General features: G+C 43.6%; 2 protein-coding genes across 3 annotated transcripts in view; both read right to left on the bottom strand.

The window, feature by feature from the left end:
- The window catches only part of abca5 (ATP binding cassette subfamily A member 5), a 28,190-nt gene extending 22,002 nt beyond the window's left edge, over nt 1–6,188 (bottom strand). The window contains exons 1-5 of one of the 2 annotated variants that reach the window (XM_088927536.1): nt 5,626–6,188; nt 4,680–4,843; nt 2,855–3,050; nt 2,498–2,653; nt 605–702 (exon numbers count right to left, since the gene is read on the bottom strand). In XM_088927536.1, the coding sequence (XP_088783662.1) occupies nt 605–702; nt 2,498–2,653; nt 2,855–3,050; nt 4,680–4,784 (555 nt within the window). In that variant the 5' untranslated portion in view covers nt 4,785–4,843; nt 5,626–6,188. The remainder of the gene's footprint in view (nt 1–604; nt 703–2,497; nt 2,654–2,854; nt 3,051–4,679; nt 4,844–5,625) is intronic. The other variant, XM_088927537.1, reaches the window with a different exon arrangement.
- Nucleotides 6,189–8,150: 1,962 nt separating this feature from the next.
- The window catches only part of kif19 (kinesin family member 19), a 41,711-nt gene continuing 26,972 nt past the window's right edge, over nt 8,151–22,889 (bottom strand). The window contains exons 8-20 of the mRNA XM_088927341.1: nt 19,785–19,931; nt 19,014–19,136; nt 18,229–18,385; nt 17,353–17,524; nt 16,357–16,555; nt 15,747–16,017; nt 14,880–15,001; nt 13,594–13,763; nt 13,035–13,140; nt 12,474–12,591; nt 11,354–11,739; nt 10,554–10,710; nt 8,151–10,121 (exon numbers count right to left, since the gene is read on the bottom strand). Of these exons, the coding sequence (XP_088783467.1) occupies nt 9,976–10,121; nt 10,554–10,710; nt 11,354–11,739; nt 12,474–12,591; nt 13,035–13,140; nt 13,594–13,763; nt 14,880–15,001; nt 15,747–16,017; nt 16,357–16,555; nt 17,353–17,524; nt 18,229–18,385; nt 19,014–19,136; nt 19,785–19,931 (2,274 nt within the window). The 3' untranslated portion in view covers nt 8,151–9,975. The remainder of the gene's footprint in view (nt 10,122–10,553; nt 10,711–11,353; nt 11,740–12,473; nt 12,592–13,034; nt 13,141–13,593; nt 13,764–14,879; nt 15,002–15,746; nt 16,018–16,356; nt 16,556–17,352; nt 17,525–18,228; nt 18,386–19,013; nt 19,137–19,784; nt 19,932–22,889) is intronic.

The raw sequence follows: 22,889 nt of genomic DNA, 5'->3' as shown, positions 1-22,889 counted from the left end.
GTGACGGAACAGGGTAACCAAGACACACTGCTGTAGCATCACCACTCTTCACAGACCTACACAGCCCTAAGAAATGTCTACCGCCGCAAACCCATATGGCAGATTTGCAGACCCCACCATGATTTTACTATGTACATCTTAATGGATTCTGCTTTTGTTTCCGACCATTTCAAGAAGCTGCATGCTTCATCATGCACTTTGTCATAATTTCACTGGCCTTTCTGAAGGATGATTTCAGAAAACACCTTTATATACTGTAGGTCTGCATATTGTGAATGCAGAGGACATTGTGTGTTTTACAAGAACCACTGCAAATGCAGTACATCTTTAAAATGTTCTTTGAAATGCTCTTTGAGTAGGTAGCTGTGTCAACATGCTTTGGCTGCAAAGGAGCCAAATGGTGAAGGTGAAGGCTCATCAGGTGAAGAAGGCTCCACAGCTGAATCATTGTTTCTCTCCTTTATCTTTCAGCATGGAATGAACCTTTATCTGTTCCTTTGAAATGCTATTTTAAGTCTATATTCTTCAACTTTACTTTTCATGATACCATACATGTAAAGGAAAATATCAATGATAAGTCCATGAGTGTCAGACCACTCCTCACCCGTATGATGGCTGTGTTGATGAAAGTCTGGAGATCAACAAACCCTGAGTACCAGTAGTTAGCGGCCCTGCATGACGTGAGGCTGGGGAAACAGCTGGCTGCAAAAGATAAACACTTCTTCAGCTGCAGTTCTGTTCCCTAGGGAACCCTAAACCCTCACTTCACCCTTCACCACATCCCAGGAAGAGCTACACCGGGCTGCTGCAAAACATTTCACATTCAATGTCATCATGTAATGCTAACTTTTATCCTGATCGCTTCCACTTCTGTATTATTGTGGTCACCATGAAATGGTTTTTCTGCCCTGAGATCAGTTAAAAATAAATAAATTCCTGATCTTAAAGGAATACCCTGCACTGACAGGCTAAAACAGCTGAACCTTTTTTGGTCTTAAACAAAGACGACTGTGAGAAGACTTCAATGACATTGGCATTGACATATTCAATCCAGTGGACTTTTTCAGAGTCAACAATGAAATACAAACTAGAGGACACAAGTGGAATACATGTGGAAGTGCATTAAAAACTGAGAACATGAGGCACATTTTTAGGCAGAGTGCTGTGGGAGTGTGGACAAGCCACCCAGCTATGTTGTCAAAGCTAGAATCATGGCTTCTGTAAAAAAAAGCCTGGATTAGAGCCTTAATTAGCTACTAACTACCAAGAGGCCTCTGCTCATCTGTAAACTGCCTTCTGTTTTTATAGTTTTGGGGCGCAGAAATCTGATGATTAAGGTAGACCCATATGTCCGTCCATGCACTTTGAAGAAGCTGCTTATCTTGGCAAAGGCTGCAGCAGACTGAAGCTTTTCCCACAAACATGGGACCCAATACTGGGCTAAGAGTACACAACGGCTCTACTTCTTGGACACCAGCCAATTGCAGGACCATGGAAAAAGTGACAGTTTAGTACACATAAAGCCCTGCTTTTACCTTCTGCACTTTTGAACTTTATAAGGTCAAGTAAGAAATTCAATAGATGGATCTTCCAAAATGCACTCTAAAATCCCACACCTACAGCCAGATTTTACGTCACACCTGCACAGACTGAAAAAGGATCTTTGCATTCGCCATAGCTGGCTTGAATGACCAGGTATATATTCAGCCATCCATTTTCTAACTGCTTCTACCAGTCCGAGTCGCGGGGGAACTGGAGACCATCTAGGAAGCAACGGGTGCAAGGCAGAGAACACCCTGGACAAGAAGCCAGTCTGTCGCAGAGCACACACAGACACAGGCATGCACACACTCTCCCAACAGAGTCAGTTTTCCCAGAAGTCTACCCGTATGTTTTTGGACTGCGGGAGAAAACCGGATAACCTGGTGGAAACCCACATGAACATAGGGAGAATATACAGTACAAACACCACCCAGACAGCACCCCAGGTCCAGAATTAACCGCAGCACTTCAATATTGCTGCCCTACACTGTGATGGAGCAATACTAACCACTGCACCACTGTACTGCCATAAGGTAAATTTCTTAGTTTGAAAAAGAGAATAAACAATACAAGCCGGACAAAATAAAATACTCCCTTACTACTGCACAGACATGAGTTCAGTCAAGTCAGTCACTCGGTTTTCAACACAGACTAGAAGGAGAGCAATACTTTTAGAGACCCATTTTGGGGTTGCAGTCTCTTAAATTCCTTTTTGGAAATACTTCTTTACCAGTGTCCTCATTTACTCGCTCAGTTTTACGGCATCATGTGAAGTTAGTACAATTCCAGTTCAGGTCCTTACCCATGTCAATCACTGACTTGTGAAAGGCAGCCACTATGCAATGGGGAATGAGTACATACAAATGATTCCACAAAAGAAAGCAAACTTTTCAGAGCAGATTTCAGAGTTCACATTATATCTGGGCGGCACCTCTGTACCCACTGGGAGACCTACCAATGGAGTCTGTGTAGTCACTGGGCAGAGGCAGCTGGTTATAGGGGAAGCGTAGCTGATAGGACATTTCATCCACAAAGACCACACCCACGTAGTTGTAGGGATCATACCGGCTGGCATTCTCCAGAGCAGCCTCAGTGTCAAACATCTCCATACCTGCAAAGAAACACATACAGCACCACTACTCAGACTGTTCATTCCATGCACAGCTCTTTCAAATGTTTTTAAGCAATGCTGAAAAACTCCATAAGAAAACACAGACCAGGAGAAGCCACAATTCCAGGGATACAATTTCACCCATATAGTTCCAAACAACAAGACATTACCCACAACAGCCAGTCAAGGCCAGTCGCTCACCCATGCGGAGGTTGCTTTCTACCTCCTCCATAATCTGAATGGTGTAGTTGGTGATGGGCGTGTACCCCACAGTCTTCTCCTGCAGGTAGGCATCATGCTTCAGCTCCGTAGTGCCAATGCCCTCATACGTGATGTGAGGGTTTAGCGTGCTGATCAGAATCAACAAACCCAGGAGCAGCAGTGGCAGGATCAGCTCCTGCAAGAGGAGAAAGAGACGATCTTTCGAAAATGACGAACACTAAAATAGCACCCACAAAAAACACAGAGGCAGCATTGTAAAACAAAATCCAACTCCGTACAGAAATGCAAAGCAATGCTTGTGTACCAGGAAGGATATGCCTTCAAAACATTGTTTATAAAGTTGTTATGACCAATACAATAATATTAACACAACACTACTGATTTGTGACACATAATGACTAGGTTCTATAAAACATTCCCAAGTAGCATGCTTGTTCCAGAAACATATGCACAATCCAAAACACTTAGGTTTTTATAACATGGCCTCATCAATATGTCTGAGGCGCAACCAAAGTCCACTGTTCCAGTTACACTGAAGCAACGTTTATACCTTGCTTAAGTGTTTGTCTAACAAACATGCACAACAACTTTCCAGCAAGATCTGGATATGCTGTGAATGGCACACAGTCCTCTTTAAAAAAAAAACTTTAGAATACATGTTCAACAACAATTGACAAAATAGTATCTGAAGAGCCTTTATTTCAGAAGCAGTCCCCAAGTCTTTGATGCAGCCTTTATTTAAATACAGACAGAATATATCAGACAGCAGTAAATGATAGCAATTGAGGCAGGAGGCGTTAATCAGACTTATTTGAACATCTAGTTCTTTAACCTGTACTGAGTTATAAAACACTACACCCTGGGAAAGAAAAATTGTGAAACCTATTACAATGCACAAGAGCTACAGTATATAAAGAGCTATAAAAATAATAAAAACTCTCTAAACTGTCTTCCATAATCTTAGTTACCTAAGCCTATATTTGGAGCTGGAGCAGCCTTTCAAAGATTTTGTAAACATCACAGTGCATCTTAGATTTGGATGAAAGTCAGCTCAATATAATAGAAAAATAGAAAACACTATTTTATGAGAAAATATGAAATTCGATTGGTCAGCTTCTAATATTTCATTAGATACAAGTCTGTATGCCCCTTTTCAGTTCAGAAAAACCACAAGCGAAACTACCAACAAGATCCTTTCAAACAAGTGTGATTCAGCCACTAAAATTCACGCCCAGACAGAAGTTAGACACAGAAACTAAAAATAACATCAATAGAATAAAAAAAATTCATGGTTAAGTAAAGGCATTTGTTTTATGTGGCAGATGGGTAACAACACAGGAAATGGCAAAAGGAGTATTGAGACAAGTCTCTTACAAAAGCATGGCAGCTCAGTGATCTGAAATACTCCTGGTTCACAGAGGGTTTACACCAGAAATTAAATAACAGTGAACTTTAATTTACAACTCACCTTTAAAATGAGTCATGTCAAAGTACTTTAAGATGGATAAAAAGTACTTAACACAAATCTCTCATAGAAAACATAGACACAGAAGATAGGAACAGTCACAAAATAGCATCTTATAATTCTGGGAAGGCAGCTTTTTAGGGTAGACCTAAAGGCACCCAATGTGACTGAGCTCCCAGTTTCTTTTGGGATGGCGTCTCGGAACTCTGGGAAACAGCCACACAAGGGCCTGTCACCTTGTCACACAACACAGAGGAAGAGCGGGTTGGTAAGCCAAGATCAGTGGAGCGCACGTCAGGGACTGAAACCGACCGCGGATCAGAATCACTTGCACAGCACCTGCAGGCTCTGCTGTTTGGTCCGCCACTTGATCAGCACGTTCTTGTGGAGCAGGCTCTTCGTCTGCTGCCAGACGCGGGCATCTCTCCCTTTTACGGGCAACATTTCTCTCGCATTCTCTCACTGGCCAAACGGGCAAGGAGTCGCGCTCACACTCGGCCCAGCTGCAAGAAGAAGAAAAAAAGGGGGAAAGAGTGAAGAGGAAAAAGAATTACACACACACTTGAGCCGCTGCATGTTATATCTCCATTGCCTGAACTTCAACACTGTGGCACGGGTGTAGCTTTCAATACCTCGCAGCAAAAAACCCAAAGGTACGAATATAAAAATCCGTACTGTAAAAATGTCATTGAATACAAAACCTACCATTCGTGGTTTTAAACCCGCCATCGCCTGTTATTAAAACGGGGCTCAGAACCACCGTAGCTGTAGTGCTAGAAACTGTAGTACTAGAAACGACAAGAAGTAACAATATGAGCTGGATTCTAGTGTATTGTGCACCTCGACCCAGGGGAAACTACATTCTCTTCTCTCTTGTACATCTGTATAAGTGCAGAATGACAATAAAGTGAACTGAACTGATCAGAAAACAAAAACCGTCCTCATAAATTATACGCCTAAAGTGCACGTGGGACACAGCGAGGCTCAAAGGTCACCCTAGCAAGACAGCTGTAACTTCTATCTCAAATTTGCCATTTATGGTTTGCTAGTGTGTTAAGTAAACGCAGCGCCATTGTACACAAAACAGCACCGGGACAAAAAAAATGTGTTTCACGAAGTGCGCAAAGAAAGAAATGAATTGTTAAGACAAGCTAAGGGCAGAGTATTGGTCGCAAAGGAAACAAAATGTTGTACTAGTACAGTATATACACTGACAGCATACTGTTTATCTCTCAGATAACAATGGTATCAAACCCGAGTGTAAAAATCAGAAAGATAAACTTACGGTCTAGTTATCCTTGATTAACCAGCAAACAACGAAAGGATGGGCCCAACTCAGTCCTCAAACTAAAAAAATATCCGATCCTCCTCTTTCAAAAACAAAGTAAGATTCCGAGGAAATTGCAACATTAAAAATGTAAGATGAGTTCGAATATCCTCTGTTGGGAAACCCTTCAAAATAGGTCCGATTGCGTCGGAAGGAAGCTGAAAAGTAAAGTTTGCATCCGAAACCAGCGGTTCGGGACAACGATATGTTCAAACACGCAAGTTAAAAAAAATAGCGCAAATTCCCGTCAAACTGGTATACCAACAAAACAAGGCAAATATTTGTAATATATATTATCACAGCAAGACAATTTGCTAGCTACAAGGAGTGAACAGGAATATGAACTCGATGCACACTACTTCAAACAGAGAAACTGAATTGTGTTCTGTCTATAAAAATTGGTTTAGTCAATAGTGGGGAAAAAGCGGCGATGTATGACATTTTGGTTATTTTAATGTAAACAAATTAGACTCAACCCAACCCTCTCCAGGCTGCACTTTACTTCCGCCTCTGCCATCGTCAGAGAGCCTCGCTCCGGCCAACCGCTGGTCACCAAACTCTTCTGGAGAACCTGATTGGTCGGTACAGGCTGCTGTCAGCCAATAGCTTTACTAGGAAGGGGCTGCTGGGAACTAAGGGAGGTATTTCTGCAGCAGGTTTCTCAACCCCCTTTGAAAAGGTCTTGTGAAGAAGTCTATTTCAGTAAACAAGGATTCGCAAATCAAGTGGAAATCAACAATTGTTATAGGTGACGCCACGATACATGATAAAATATTAGCATCTTTACGGCTGCCAGAACGGGGCCACCATTAGAGAAAGTCGTTTTTACACATATTGCCAGACCAGGTTTGGTTAACGGACGTGTCACTGTGTTTCTATGGACACCCTAAACCATGTCTTGTCCAGCTTATGTACTGGAGGGCCTAGTGTCATAGGGTTTTCTGTCAAGCTGCGTTTGTTAATTAAACAATTAGACGTCTTAGTTAATCACAATGATCAGAAAGGATTTTTTCCTATGATTTTTACAGTTTGGTGAAAGATTTGCCTTATTAAAAGTATAATGGCATTATGGCATACCTATATGGCATTTATGTAATTAAAGTAGACCCATTTTGTAACAGAGAGCTCAGTTATAACAAATAATAGAAGAAACGAGTTTAAAACCCCTACTCTAACCAGTCTGAGCAACTCCAGGTGTCACCGGAGCACTGATGTTAAACCTCTCTTCTACAGTATTTGCAAAACTCAGTGATTAAACTTTTTTTTTTTGCTTAAGTTGTATAAAACACAGCAAACAAAAACATGTCATGGTTAAGAAGAAGATGTTTTGTTATTGCTTTCAAGCAAGGTTAAAGCATTTCTTAAGAACCACCATACAGAGGTGTAATCCTTTTCTACTTTTAATTTATTTGACTGACGCTCTTATCCAAAGTAACCTACATTTTCATCCATGTGTACAGCTGTTTTTTTTTACGGCAGCAATGTGGGTGAAGCACCTTGCTAAAAAGTACAACAGCAGTGTCTCACCTGACTCCGAACAACAACCAGAGCCCTCCCCGTTGCTCCTGCTGCTCTGATTTGATATGTGTACAGATTAAAGGATAAAAAACCTAGTACAGTATTATCCAATTGTGTTGTGACACTCCTGAATGTTGTTTCCTTAATAGGCCTTAATGTTATAGAAAAAAAATTATACATACTGTACAGCCTTAATCAAAAATAAAACAATAATAAAATCTTTTAAAGGTCCCAGTATTATAGGTATTCCAGTATTGGCTTATTTACTCTGTAGGCCTTCTTGCTAGTTTACGTACTTAGAAGCTTTATACAGCTGTTGACCTCTCCAATCATTTTAGATAACTTCACTTAGCTATGATCAGATCATAATATTAGTGATAATATTATTATTTTAGTAGCATTATGAGCGGCACTGTTGGTGTAGGTTTCCTTCGGGTGCTCTGGTTTCTTCCCACAGTCCAAAGACATACTGGAAGGTTAATTGACTTCTGGGAAGACTGGCGCTGGTGTGATCACACTGATCTCTCCGTCTGCGTTCTCAAAGAAGGGTTTCTTAACTCCCATAGCAGAAAGACATCTGAAACAAAAATTATCCTGAAACCGGGTTCACGCCTTCCCCCTTCTCTCAACGACAGATTTGTTTTCGTGAAATCTTCTCTACTCTTGCAGGTTTTTGACTTCACCCCTCCCTTCACCTCTCTCCACTTCGCACCGCCTGAGTGGCCTCTCTGCCTCTGCCCTGCTCCCGCCTCCTCCCCTCTCCCAGCTTTTGTTCTCCTGTGCTGTTTAATCTCTGCTGTCTTCCCTGTCTTTCTCACACCCGAAGACGGCTCCACAGCCGAAACGTTGTGTTTTCTTTCTTCTCTTTTCAGCAGGGAATAAACCTTTCACTTGTCTCTTTCAGAATTATGACTGAAAGCAACTAGAACGGCAGTGTTTTCTAGAATCACAAATGACTCTGCATTGAAATGATTTAAAAAACATTTTCTTTATTTTAATAAGGAGAAAAAAATCACTGTTACAGAGTTTAATGAGGTGTTCAAATGATAAATAATGTACAAAGTAATTGCCAAGTTGGAAAAAACAGGCTTTAATTGCATCCTCTTTATCTATTCGAATATGGTTGCCTAAGGGGTCTGGAGCAGAATATGAAATTGTTAAGCCTCACACTTACATAGGACACTTGTGCAAGTTCAAGCTACAAAAAGTTGTTTTTGCTCTTAAACCAATTTATGAAGTGTGCCCAGACCATTCTGCATAGTTCATATTATGAGCAGGTAACACGTCCCATTGTTAACAACTCTGAAAATGGAATTTTCTGGTCCAAATAAGGGTTTTACAGCGACAAACGGTGGTTGTCCACAGAGCCCATCTCAGTTCTAAATGTTCCTCTTGTTAATCCTTGAGTCTTTTTCAAGGGATAATTTGGAATTAAATTAAATGCAGCTCTATAAAAATATGCTTTTGAGATAAAGCTCTCACACATTTGCATTTCCTGTACAGTTTCAATATAATGACGTGATATTTTTTGACTTTCACATTGACTCAATGTTCGTTACAATGAGCAGTATTACAAAGACAGAACTATGCGTGCTGTGTTTTGAAAGGTAGGCAGAAAGGCTTTGATCAGATTCTTGAATTCGGGAAGGCTTTTCTACAAGTTTTATTTGATTTTTTATTTATTTTTTACAAAATTTACAAAAGAAAGAATTGAAAAAAAGCACTCGTTTTCTAATTACAAAACCAGACAAAAATTGTGACTTCAAAACATTAAAAAAGGCAAAAGTTAAAAGTCAGAAGTGTACACAGTTGTCTGCTTAGGATGAGATTTAAAATCAGTTTATATTTTTGACAAATTTCATATTGCCCCTTAATTTTGTGGTTATTTAAAAATTGGGCTCTAAATTTAGCAGCACAATGACCAGCAAATGTAGAACGCGCAAAAACCTTTTGTCTTGGATATATCTGTCTCTGTATAACACTCATAATCATCGGACTTGAAAGAGAAATCAATGGGTTTGCTACCATAACAAAGTGCAATCAAAAGATTATTCTCAATAGTACTAGAAGTAGTTTCTACATCTTTGATTTTCTAAAATCTGCAGAACAGTTTAATGTTTTCAGCATCTTTGTCACTGCAAACCAGATAATTGTGAAAATGTTCTTACTGCAGTGGGCTGTTGTCTGCTGTTTTATTTAATGAACAAATCTATTGAATGGTTACAAAGGGAGTGAACGTACAGTAATTGTTTTGCATTTGGTTTCGATAAACACATACACGCTTACAATCTGAGCCATTTCAGTTTTATAACTCCACTTAATTGCTGTGTTGAAACAGCAACACCATTTACAAAAAGTCTCTGATTAAAAAGTCACATGTGAGTGAGAAAAGTGTCACATGTGAGTGAAAATGTGTGAAATGTGCTGCACAAACTAATGGAATACTCCCATAAGACAAGACCTTCATCAACAAATTGATATACCACTGCAGCTTGGAGAAACACACCTCTCTCTGACTCGTGAGTGATGTTTCTGAGATGCTGGCCAGGCAAATACTGAAAAGGAGAAGGCACAAGACCTCTGCCTTGAAGTGGTATGACAAGATGGTTCTTTTTTTCTTTTTCATTTGGAGAAGTGCCTTTTGTAACCTGTTTCAAAGACCAGAACCAGAGAGAGACCAGGTTGCTACTGTTTTCATATCTCATCTATGAAAATGTCCAAGGGGGTGCATCTGGAAGGTCTGGCCAAGTCCGTGTGGCTGACAGCCTCATTGACAGGTCTTGCTGAGTTTTAGTGTTTCCGTGTGCGCTGTCCCCCGGTCATGCTAATGTTGAGCAGATGCTGAGGCTGCCTGTGTTGAGCTCCTCGCTTGAGATTCCCAGGGTGGTTGAGGGGGAAGCTGGAGGAAGAGGAGTCAGAGGCAGCTGTGTTTGGCCCTGGGGAAAAAAAGACACAACAATGGGCCAATTTACTATGAGGTCTTGCTCTTTGTTTCTTATTTGCAATTTAGCAGAACAAATGGAGACTACATATTCTAGTCCCAGTACACTTGACAACCATGTGGATGATGGAGCGCTTACAAGCCACAGAATAGAAAAACATTTTCAGTGAAGCTGATTCACCTCTTTGTAATAGAGTAAGATCCACTGTGTAAGACAAAAACAATAAAGCATATAACACTGATACCATAAAATCAAATATACAGTATATACACACTGCAATACTTAGACTATATGTTTCCACTTAAGAAATACCTGAATAAAACTTGCCTTTTGAGGATGGATAAACTAATCAAGTCAAAACATTGAAAACGTCAGGAAAAACGTGGTTATTCAGCTAGGAATCAGGTTGTCAGTACATGAGCCCACCTGGCTGGTGGGGAAGCCTCACTTTGGACAAGGGAAGGACGCCCCTTGCCTGGGCCCGTGGCACAGGGGCAGGCTGCTGGCCGTTGATATGGAGGTGGGGGTCTGAGGTGCTGTCCAGTGGCCGAAAGCGCTGGGCTGTGCTCTTAGACTGAGGGAGCTGAGACAGCGAGAGAGCGACAGAGAATCATGGTGGGCAATGCCAGGTGATCTTGTGCAGAAATACTGTAGGCAACCCTGCTGCTTTACTGTTTTCACATTTCAGGTCTTCTCAGCTATTTCCAGTCACCATTCAGTAAAACTAGGATTTCACCACTGCAACACCCGTGATGCCCAAATTACTTAACCGAGAGAGAAACAGGATCTGCCAGGAACACAGAAGCCAGGCATTGTTGAGGGAGGGGAGAGCCACAGTTACTATGAATTGCACTTGGAATGGATCTATATCAAGATCAGAAATGTACCAAAAACCAACCACAATAAAAATGATCTTCAGAGTTTTGACTAAAAATGTTAACTGGACAGTTCTTTGTAAGTAAGAGGGGAGGAGGGGTTCACCCCTTTCCAATGATGTCCTGTTGTGTTGAATTACCAGTGATGTATAAACATTTTTTTTTCTATCAAAACTTGAATGCTGAAACGGAACCCCTTTTTGGTCAAAGAAGTTAAATGCCAGCAGGAAAAAAACGTTTCCGTGTCCGTTTTTCTGTTCTATATGTGCAGCACTTATATCTTTCTGGTAAGAGAAGGTGTCCCAGATGGAGCCTGAGCGTTAATTCAGTTCGGCCGAGAGGAAGGCTCACCGCTTGCCCCGTGACCTCGAAGGACCTGGACCTCCTCTTGCGGCGCCGGGCCTCGAAGTCGCTCTCCCTGGGGGCGGGCTTCTTCTCGCCAGGCCGGCGGTGCTGGGGCCGCGTCCAGGTGGCCCGCGGGCCTGGTCCCTCTCCGGTGCTGCTGGACAGGTTGTCCTCGGAGGTGGCGTGCTGGAGCTGCGGGCTGGGCCTCCTGTCCCGCCGGGGGGCTGGGCCACGGGGGGGCCCCTCGCTCAGAGACAGGTTGCTCTTGTGTTTGGGGGGGTCCAGGGGTGAGGGTGGCGGCAGCCGCAGCGCGTCTCCTTCCAGGACCTTGGAGCGGCGGCGGGCGGCTTTAACGGCGATGTTCTTCACCCCTTTCAGGATCTGCTGGCGCTCTGCGAGAGAGAGAGGGGTGACTTCTCCACGAAGACAACGGGTTTATTTCTCTGTTTTTAACCTGCACTTGAATTCACTGTAACTGTTATTCAGGGCCGGATAGTGGGATTCGTAGGCCCTCGGCACTTTCACTCCGAAATGTGCAAAAAGAGGGGTGAACGCCAATTGAATTTCGTCCATCGGCATGATGCACTTTAAACTATTCTAGTGCTAACCCACGTGATTGATGGAGTGACCATCACTTTGATACTTCTAGTTTCTAGAACAGCTGCTAAGTAGCGTATGATTACTGATTTGGAGCACCTAGAGTCGATCGCAAGCATGTCGTTTCAGCTAGTTTTTCGTTAGTCAATGGTGTTTCCCACGTTCGTAGGCCCTAAAAATGTTGTAGGCCCTGGGCACTGTGCTTACAGTGCCTAATGGGAAATCTGGCACTGCTGTTATTAATTTATTGACATGCATTGGTAATAATGGGTTCACAATTGCAACTACAGTACCCTTTCATATTAAAAATACCATCCACTAAACTACTGCATTTGACCACTTCTATCTCAACACAATTGTCAGCACATTAGTGTTTGCATCAGTGCCTGAAGATTTCAGCAGGACAGGCTTACAGGTACAGCTGTACCTGTGTTCACCTCCTTAAGTACTCGTTTTTGTGTCACATGTACGGTTTCTAATACAGCAGGACTTTGCACATTCACTTTGTGATGCCTGTGTCGAGACTCGCCTTTGCGGGACAGAGGGACTTCTGCCCCGTTCTCACTGCTCTCTGGAGAGGAATCCAGGTGACTGCTGACACTGTGGCTCAGAAGGCTGTAGCTCAACACCCCATCTTGTGGAGCTGGCTGGAACCAAGAGAGACAACAAGATATTAGACACAAGTGAAACAGAATATTTCAACAGTAATGAAGACCCAGCCTAGTCTGAAATGTTTAGGAGACAGGACATAGTGACTTACTACATAAAGACCACTCTCTATTTATATTCTAAAAATTATTGCTTTAACAGCAGAAAACTATAGTTCTAAGTATCACATTTCAAATGTCCAGGAATCTCTGTTTATAAAATTAAAAGTGAACAGTCTAGGATGAAGGAAAACTTGCTGAAAAAGGCAATACACAGACACTGTAAACTTATTTATCAACGTATAACTTACTTATCCCATTTTACGACACAGAACAAGCTAGAGTTTCCACACCTCTATTACCAACTGGCCTGTGTGTTTCTCTATAACCCTGCTTGAGCAGTCAGGCGAATACTGGATATTCTAGCACAGACGGGCTCACACCTCGCGGGTCCCAGGGCTGCTGATGTGAATTGGAGGTGGCATCATCACCATGGAGTGTTTCATCTGCCGGGCGTGAGGGCTGCTCTTGAACACCAAGAGGCTGTCACTGCAGAAGACAAGGCAGTGTCAGAGCAGCCCCCGTCCTGGCCACTGAGATGCACGGTTCACAAATCTTCCTTTCAGTGCAGAATTCGTTCTGTAATCTAACGAGGTACTTTTCTGTGTGGTATTTTGTTTAAAGAGCTGAATACATAAAACGTTTTGGGGGGATTTTTTCAGATCTGTATGGTACTTATTGGAAGAGCATGATACTCAAATGGTAAGTCAGCTCTGCAGTTGTGAATTCCTCCTTTCTAGAAAAGTCCTTACATTTTGAATCAACAGTGGGCAACACAATAACCTACGGTTTTCAATAGAAGCAGCTTTGGATTTGCAACCTAAAATAAATCAATTAAAAATAGGCAAGGGGGTTGGCTTTAAACCACAAGTGTCCCCTCTCCTTTCTAAAGCAGACAGCCCAGCGTTATCTCTGAGGTCTGTCCCAAAAGGCGGGCCTCACCTCTCAGGCTCGGGGAGGATGGGTATGGGTGGTAGGGTGTGCCTTCGTGACTTTGCTCGGCCGCGCCTTGTTTCAGAGCCCAGCGTGCGCACGCTCTCCTGGTCCGAGTCAATATCCTGTAGGGGGTCGCGACCTCTCCCGGCCAAGGGGATCTTGGGCAGGGACCCCTCCTAAAAAAGCAGAGGTGCTTTAGCCTGGGGGTGTAAAGGGCTGCCTAGACAGTTCAAGGGAGCAGAGGAATGGACCCTGTGCAGGTATGAAGATAATCATACAACATCTCCCAACGCAGTCCAGGAACAGGCTGAACTCAGCAACCAGGAAGGCAATCCAAGGAGAAATGAAACACAAAAAGCAGGGAAAAAGGAAACAAGGAGAGACCAGGAGAGAATAATGGGAAAAGAAGAACTAGAAAATGAACAAGGACTGAAGCACAACAGGAGTAAGAAGTAAGGAAAGAAGCAGGATACTAGGTTCAGGAAAAGCCTTCAGTAAAGGTTCAGTAAAGGTCCAGAGCTGAAACCAGAGGTATACAAGACTAAGTACTGAAGGGAATGAGAGCTCAGTTTATATAGAGCCGAGGAAAGGAGGTGTGGAGCCCTACTGTCGGTCCATGACTGGCTGAAGCTTAATCTGCGTGGTCTGGCCAGCAACCAGTGTTTGAGGTGCCCTCTGGAGGTGAGAAGATAGAACTGTAACATAAGTTTTGCGGAAACGGGCGTGGAGGGGTGAAAGGTGTGCACTCCTTTCAGCAGAGGAGGGGTCTGACCAGGTCAAAAGCTCATCACGGGGCACAGCAAATGAGTCTCAGTGTGCCATGCTGATCAGTGGACTTACTCTTCTATGACACGTTTGGAGGTGTGATCATCACATCCTGCCCTAGTTTTAATGGGTGTGCACTGTCCGAATTCATATTTCTGAACAAAGATGGAGTCCGAAGGATTAATGAATAAGCGCTGCTCAGTCGACTAAGTAAGAGCATATGTTGGCAGTCTACGAACCTTCTAACATATAAGTATACAATATATTTTACATTTTGTCTTTGTAATTTCATAAGAAGACAACAGAGGTCAATCAGCGTATTGGATACAGTATGTTACTAACAGGCAAAGTTTTTCAGGCAAAGGGTATTCTGCATCATTGTTGTAAATCTTCACTGCACTTTCCCCCTCCACAATAATACAACAGTGATGCATTGCTGAAACGCTGTGAAAATGACCTGTGAAGCAAACAGCAGTATGCCAGAGAACTCAGGTCAGCGATTGTCACAGAGCTGGAAACAGAGGTACCTTGAAAGTGCGCACGGTTACTTTGTCCAGGGCCATGACCCTGTCCAGCTTTCTCTCGTCCAGCTCCCTTGTGTACATCTCATACAGCTCCTGCAGGTGGGGAGGCACCAGCAGACTGTGATCTAGAACACAGTCAAAGCAACACCGTCTCAGTGAGTGCTGAAATGTACCGGACGTCTCACAAAACGAGTTTACAGTGTGTGTCAGAATGGACCTGTGTGGACCTGTGTGCCTCTGGACTGCATTCAATAGGCTGTTTGATTCTGAAGGTCTATTTATATGCAAGGATGCATATTAATGTCTGTGTTCACAACGGGGTGTAAATGCACCCTCTGCTATCCTATCCTGGAATCCTTTCAAGTTTCACGTTGACTTTACCTGTCTGAGTTACTATCTTCCTACTCCCCACTTCACAGCCTTCATTTGTCTAATTCTGGTTGTCTGTCTGTCCCCCATGATGACAGGGCCTTCTCTTGCAGAAAGCTCTTGAACTCTATCTGTAAGGATATCCGAGTCATCTTCACCGAGCTCTTCACATCTAGACTGAAACCCTTCTTTTTTAGAAGGGCCTTTATCTTACTGGTTCTGTATGTGCCCCCTTTGCTTTCCTACTGTATTCCGGCTGTGGTGTCACACCTGACGCAGGCCCCACAGCCAAAACGTTGAGTCTCTTTTCTTTTCAGCGCGGAATAAACTTTTACTTGTGCCTTTGCAGCCTGCACACGCTGGCACAGCTACCTACTTGAAAGTTTATTATGCTCTAAGGGTCTGAATGGAGGTTTGTCTTCGCAGGGATCGTGGGGTACCTGCGTTCATGTGCCTGTACGGACAGGACAGTTCCTTCCTGGAGGCGGGAGGCCCTCTCACCGTTGATGAACTGCCTCTGCTGCTGGATGATCTCGTCGCAGAGGTGGCGGTGCAGCTCGAACCGCTGCACCACGTAGTTCTTCTGCCGGATGACGTTGTCCCTGAGCAGGGCGTGGGACTGCATCTCGGCGTTCTCGATCTCCAGCTCGTGCACCTTGCACAGCAGCCCCAGCACCTCCCGCTGCTCCTCGCAGCTCACCCGGCGCGGGAGCAGCTCCTCCAGCCGCCAGGCCCGCTCCCGCAGCTCCCGGAACCGCTTCTCCAGCGCCAGCTACAGCACAGGGGGAGAGGCACCCAGCATGCAGTGAGATTCCGACTGCAGGAAGAAGGCCGTTTCTACTCTCAGCAATGGTGGACAATCGCCACACACTGCTACAGCAATTAGAATGTGCAATTCAAAAGAATAATTGCATTACAAACTACTGTGGGTGATACATACAGTAGTTGCATAAATGGAAACTTTTCATTACTGGATGTGTCAATTGTCCAAAGAAAAAATAAATAGCCAAAATGATTGTCTGGTTATTGTCACTGGTCCTGGTAAAATGATTCGGACATGACTAGAGAACGATCATTTTCACTGCGGTAGTGGGAAGCTATGGAGACGTACCTTCTGTTTCCGAATTTTCTTCTGCTCGGCCATCAGTGTGACCAGGTTCTCCCTCGCCATGGCAACCTCCTGCGTCTCCGTGGCATCAGGCAGCTCCTCGGGGGTGTCCGAGTCCTTCTCGCTGTCCTCCTTGTTGAAGCTCTCCTTGCGTCGTTCCGCGCGCCACTTCCGTGCCCGGCGGGAGCGCTCCTGCTCCCAGCTGTGGGGCGCGGAGAGAGGAGAGGGGTCAGCCAATAGCGAACAGGTGTCCTAATGATGGGAAAGATCACTCTATCCCACTGCAGGGGAGTTCCTGACCACTGGCAGTCTGATCTCATCATTAAATACTGTAAGAGCACTCAGTCACTCTGCTGGGTTTTTATGACAAAACACAGCATAACAAATTGTCCTACCCTGGTTCTGGATCAGATGGAATAGAAAAATAACTCAAGGTTTCCTTCTCATCATGAATGGTAGACCAGAATCTTGACCAGTGGTATAGATTAACCACACTCAGCACCTTAGTGTGTAACCTATTAAAGCTATCTGTGCTGTCACTGAAATGCTTCAATGAAATTTCTGTTAGATAACACTAGATCTCAGCAGGTATCTTTATAGAAAATGATAGGTTTGCAAGTAGAATATGGAGGTTGGGGAACATCACTGAAAATGGTAATGGTAATACCACAAGGTTTAAGTCACTTTCAGAGGGCCTGCTTTTTTAAGGTTTTGCATGATTGCATGAAACCTCTGTAAAGATTACCCTGCATTTCTGTGGAAATCACTTCTAGCCAGAGGTACAGTATTATCATACTTGGGCTTCCTAACCATTTATCTGCAGGGTTTTCACACAATTTGTAACTATAACAGCTTAATTCATCGACGGGAAACGAAGGGACTAGCTGTTGGAAGACCTGTCTCAGAATGGATTGGATTGGATGCTCCAGTATTCCACTACCCCTGATTCCAGGACTCCAGATCTGTCTAGCCTGGCACTGCAGGCTGGAGGGTACTGACTCTGCGATGGTGAGCAGGTGTTTGGAGGTGTCAATCTGGATCTCCATGTTGTTGTTCTCCAGCTCCATTAGGCTCTTGCGGACCTCCATCTGCTGCCGAAAAGCCTCGATGAGCTGCTCCCTCAGCTGCTCCATCTCCACCCGGCTCTGAGAAGAGTGCGCCTGGACCTCCGCTGGGGGCACATGCCAATTAATCGATCAATAACCTCACACACAGCACAGGACAGGACAGGACAGAACAAAACCACCGATCACTCAGCCACAGTCCCTGGTCTCTGTGAGTGTTACAGTGCTGTCACACCCCAGCACGCTCAGGAGAGCTCAGCCTCCCTGTGGTAAGGGACAGGCCTACTGGTCTAGAGGGTGTGGCCCTTGTGTGGGCTCTGGGCTGGGCATGTACAAGAGTGCGGCTCATGGTTCGAGTATACACACAGCCATCGTCCACTACAATCAGAAACGCCACCAAAAATTCAGAATTGTAAAGAAACATTCTACTGATGTTGAACTGTACATAAAACGTGATCAGTTTCAAGTTTATCGTCATTGTACCTGTGTACAGTGCAATGCAGATATACAGGTATACAAAGAATGTATGTGATGGCTGTTCGTCGTGTCCGTCGATGACGGTTGTACTTTGTGCAGCTCATCTTTGAGTTTGTTGTTACATTGATTTTTTAATTAAAGGCATTGATGACAGCAACAATTATAGTTTTGAACCAGCGCACGAATCAAAATCCTTTCTCAACTCAGCACTGTGTTCTGTACGAAATTTCTCTCAGAGGTAAACCTAAAGTAGAGGCTGTTAACCCCCGATCCTCCTGCCTTTCCGAGTGGGTACAGCACCTTTGCAGCTGCTGGGAGGGCAGCAGTGTCTCACCCTGCACGTTGCGGATGTCAGCCCGCTCTCCGGGGGCCTGTCGGCTGGCCTGCTCTGCAATCTTCTTCTTGAGACGCTGAATCTCGGTGCGCAGGTCGGAGATGATGTTGGTGTACTGGGCGATGTGGTACGACACATTCAGCAGGTTCTTTTTCACCTGCCGATCCACACAGCAGAGTTCAGCATTGCACAAAAGCCCAGTATTCCACATACTCAATGAATTTATTCAAAAAATGAACCAGTCCTTGGCCAGGTGGAACACATTGAAATTCTGCAGAAATGCATCTATAATTGAGCAGGAGACACTTTCTTAACACAATCAGCCGTGAGACTCTAAAACAAGCAAACAAGCCACGTTCATCTTTAAAGAAACAACTGAATATTATCCTGAAATAAAATAGCTACTACAAATGAGATACTACAGATACCCCAATCTTATTTTTAACCTTCCTTGTGTTCTTATGTAATAAAGAAACAGCTGGCTTTCTGCTTTTCTTCCTAAACCACATCATTCATGTCTTGACATGCCTCCAGTTTTTCAGGTAATGCGGAACAGACTGCAGAATCAGCACCATCACCACATGCCTGACTCAGGGATAGAGGAGTTCCTTTTAAATAAGCGCTGCAGAACTGCAATAGTCAGCATTTTATATATTACTGAGGGATACAGCAAATGAGCAAAAACAGCAGACATATGTCATAAATAAAACACCCCAGACCAATAAAGGGAGCTCTAATCAAATAAATGAAAAGCCAAAATTGGGCATGTTTGGGCAGAAGCATACCCGCGTGCGGATGCTCTTGGCGCGGTCGGCGTAGACCAGGGTGTTTCGAGATTCCTCAAAGGCGGTGGAGGCGGGGCTTATATGGGCGATCATCACTGTGCGGCTGTTCCCGCCCAGGGAGTCCTGTTGACCACAAAAAAAGGTGGGGATCATGGAAAAGGAGCAGGAGGAAAAAGAAGAGAACCACACAGAGGAGAGGGAAGGAAACAAGACGCGGGATTGAGACGAGGAGGAACAGGCAGTACTGAAGCCTGCCACTCTAGAAGCAAGTAGAAGCTCAGTACTGCACTGTAGAAGCGTGGTGGAAAAGAACTCCTGTATGTGGCACAACCAGTAAAACTCTCACATCAGGCTCAAGTTGTGCTGTACAATGCACTACTGTATAGTCCAGGCATTGCTGGTGCAAACCAGGGTTATACCACAATCTGACAGAAAGGAATCTCCAAGCAGCAATGCACAACTGTAAGTGCCTGATCACCAACATCAGTGATAGATGACGCCTTTCCTGTTAGATACCGTGGAGCTGGCAAAATGTCAAACAACGGATGCCTCCGCAGGTGTGCATGTCAGAGAGGTTTAATAGCACCCAAGCGGGTACAGGAGCCATTGCCTGGCAGCCCAAACTTAAAATAATTGGAGGGTATATAATGAAAACTAATTCTGGAAATAATTCTGGAAATTCAAGAAATGAAGAGAAACTGTAAGATGCACATTTTGTCACAGTTAAAACAGTATATAACTTTTTCTATATTATAAAGGAAGACTCAGTACCTTGAGCAGGCGTGTGAGCTTGCTGTCCCTGTAGTTCACATACTTGTTTCCAGTTTTCTCACTCAGGGCATTGATACAGTTTCCCAGGGCCAGAAGGGAGCGGTTGATGTGGGCGCCTTCCTTCAGCCTCTGGCCACGGTTCTGTGTCTGTGGGAGAGGGCAGGTGTTCACTTCTTTCGGTGCCGTCGTGCACATCACACTACTCAAAACACGAACAGCGGGGGGGGGGGGTGCTATACCACTGTCTCAATCTGCTTGTTTTTCACTTACATGGACACAGCCATTCTGTTTACTTAATAGTTGCATTTAAAGCCCATGGCATATATTCACTTTAACTTTAGAATCTGTCATTCTCACTTTTTGGTCTGTTCTCTTGGCAGTAGTCGATTTCTAAGCAACGGTATGTCTCATTTGCAATTTTGCAATCATTGTTCTTTTTTTCTACTGATGCAATTCACACAAAGCTTCTCATTAGTCATGTTGGAAACGGAACCTCCCAAGAGGCAGTGGCACTAAGGGTGTGAATACAACACTGACCAGAGCAGCTCCTACCCACTAAAGAAAGCAGATTTCCAGCTTAATACATATTTTATTGTTCATTTTGAGGTGCTAGACTTCTGAATTAAATTACCTCAAAAAGCACCCGCAAACCTACAGTAGAAGCATGTGGTACTAGTTTTTAAACTGAACTCAACAAACTTTAGGTCAGGAGGTTACAAATCCTGAAGTATTTGTTTACCAAGCCTTTGCAGGGCATGGAATACTGATTGCATTTGCAGATCAAGTTGATGTTTCCCAATTCAAGCATTGTTAAAGAATTTTCCTGTGGTTTGTCTAAATCTGCCTAACTGCTATAAAAGCTTTAGCCAACTAGCATTATGAATCACTTACAATGCATGATCACACTGGCCTGACAACTTAAATGCTGGATGAGAGTAATAATGTTTGCAGTGACAAGGAAATTTGCATCTCGATTGGCTACTTTCATCAGACTCATACATTTGTAAAAACAGACCTCTTGACCATGGAAGTGTGTAGTAACATGCATATACAGAAAATGTATTCAGTGTAATTGTTTTTGGCAACCCACGCACTCTATGGAATTATGGATTCTCTTCTGTCTATGCAAATATCATGAAAGGAAAAGGCAAAGGACTCGGTTTTATTTTGAATGTACATCTTTGTGCATCTTACTGTGAAGGATCCCCTTAGCCCATCAGCCCATCGTGAAGCCAAAAATCTGCTATCAGACATGTTTTATGATTTTAATGATGGTAAAAATTAATTAGAGCACCATTAATACCTTGATACAAATGAGCTTCAACTCATAACGCAGAAAGGAAAAAGGCAGTTCGCTTTCTGCCAAGCTCAAGGAAGAAGCTATAACCAGGGAGAGCCCCACAAACGTTTTTGGAAGCAATAACAAAACAGCATAATCTGTCCAAGTTCATGCAAATTCACACCTATGTACAACTAAAGGATTTAAACTCCTTTCACTGAAAAATGATTTACAATGTTTAAAGCTGGTAATTTGAGATTCATATCACTCTGGGAAGAAAGCATTTAACTGCTAAAAAACTTTGCATGTTCTAAACACCTTCAATGATGAAACCATGATGGTTTCCAAGATTACATGAATCAGAAAGTAAACAAGAGGCTGTCTGTTAGCATTAAAGCTAACGTTTTAATTCATGGCGATTTAGACAGTGCTACTGTCATGAGAGCCGGGTCAGACTCCTGGGAAATGCGTTGTAAAACACCCTATGCGGGACGGTATAATCCGGAAGTGACTGGAGAAGGACATCAGGGCGAGGAATGGACGGGATGATGGACAGGGGGGCGGAGAAGACTGTGATCTGGTGCATGAGGGGAACGCAGGCGAACGAGTCCAAACAGGGGAAGGCCAATAAGGGAAAACAGGGAGCAGTCCAGGGTCCAGGTACTGGAAGATCCATCCGAGACAAAAATAGGGAACGGGGATATAGGAACCAGGTACTATACATGGGAGATTAAAATTATAACGGGACAAGGCGCTCCGAGCCCTGGACTCAGAGGTCAGGACGCCATGGTGAAGCCTATGCCCTCAGGCCACTGCTGTGCCCGGTGGTAGGTGGGCTACCGGGCGTCCGTCTTCCAAAGCTGAGCTTTGAAAAAGGTAGGAGCGCCCTCTAGAGGAGGAGTGTAACAGCTACATTTGAGATATTCTAATCTGGAATCAGACAGTTTTATTCTGTAGCTGCCCAGAAACCTCTAAATAAATTGTGAGTAATAGACAAAAATTCTGCTGAGAGTGCTATCTTCAGCGCAAAAATGGATAATGAAGGAAGAATTCCCAGTTTACTAACACAATCAGAATGCACAGCAAGGATTTATCTGCAGGACGTGTAACAGGAATCAATCATCTGACCTCCTATAAACTGAAACCTTCCCTGGAAATGCACTGCACTGGCTTACATATTAGAAAAACACATAGAAAACTTGTGATTTAGAAATCTCTTTTTTAAAATGTTTTCTGTCTCATGAGAAGATAGCAGCACTTCAGCACTATGTTCATATTCTGTATTATTGACAATCTGGTAAAAGGATACTGGTTAAAGAATCAGAAGTATCTTTTTACTAAATTCATCCAGCAGGAGTCTCCCTTGTACCCTTTTTAAATACTTGATATATCTAAAACTCATTTGTCTTTCTTTGTCTTGGATCTCATAGAAAGATGCGCAAACTGGTTCGTTGGCTGAATAAACAATACATTTGGTTTACAAACTGGGAGCTGACTAGGGGACCCCAGGTCAGACACTTATCCATTCAACCAGAAAAGCGGAGAGACAATTAAGATTTTAAGATGACGCATAAGTGTAGTCATTTCCAGTGTCATTCTCTGGTTCAAGGAAACAGGGACGTAAATATACACGAGAATGTTATAAAAATGCATACACGTGCTAATCCTTTCAGGGATTCTGGGATTTCAGTTTACCTATAGGAAACTCAGACTCTGCTTATTAACAAAATGTGCAAGAATTGAAAACAAGAGCTGTTTTGTTCATTCCACACTTTATGCCAAGAGTCTCATAACCTCTGGAGAATGCAAATGACCTTTACTCATGT

The sequence above is a fragment of the Atractosteus spatula genome, chromosome 11 (genome assembly GCF_055471065.1).
Source record: "Atractosteus spatula isolate fAtrSpa1 chromosome 11, fAtrSpa1.hap1, whole genome shotgun sequence".
NCBI classification, from domain to species: Eukaryota; Metazoa; Chordata; class Actinopteri; order Semionotiformes; family Lepisosteidae; genus Atractosteus; species Atractosteus spatula.
Note: the sequence above shows the minus strand (reverse complement) of the source record. Positions and strands in the feature narration are given on the sequence as shown.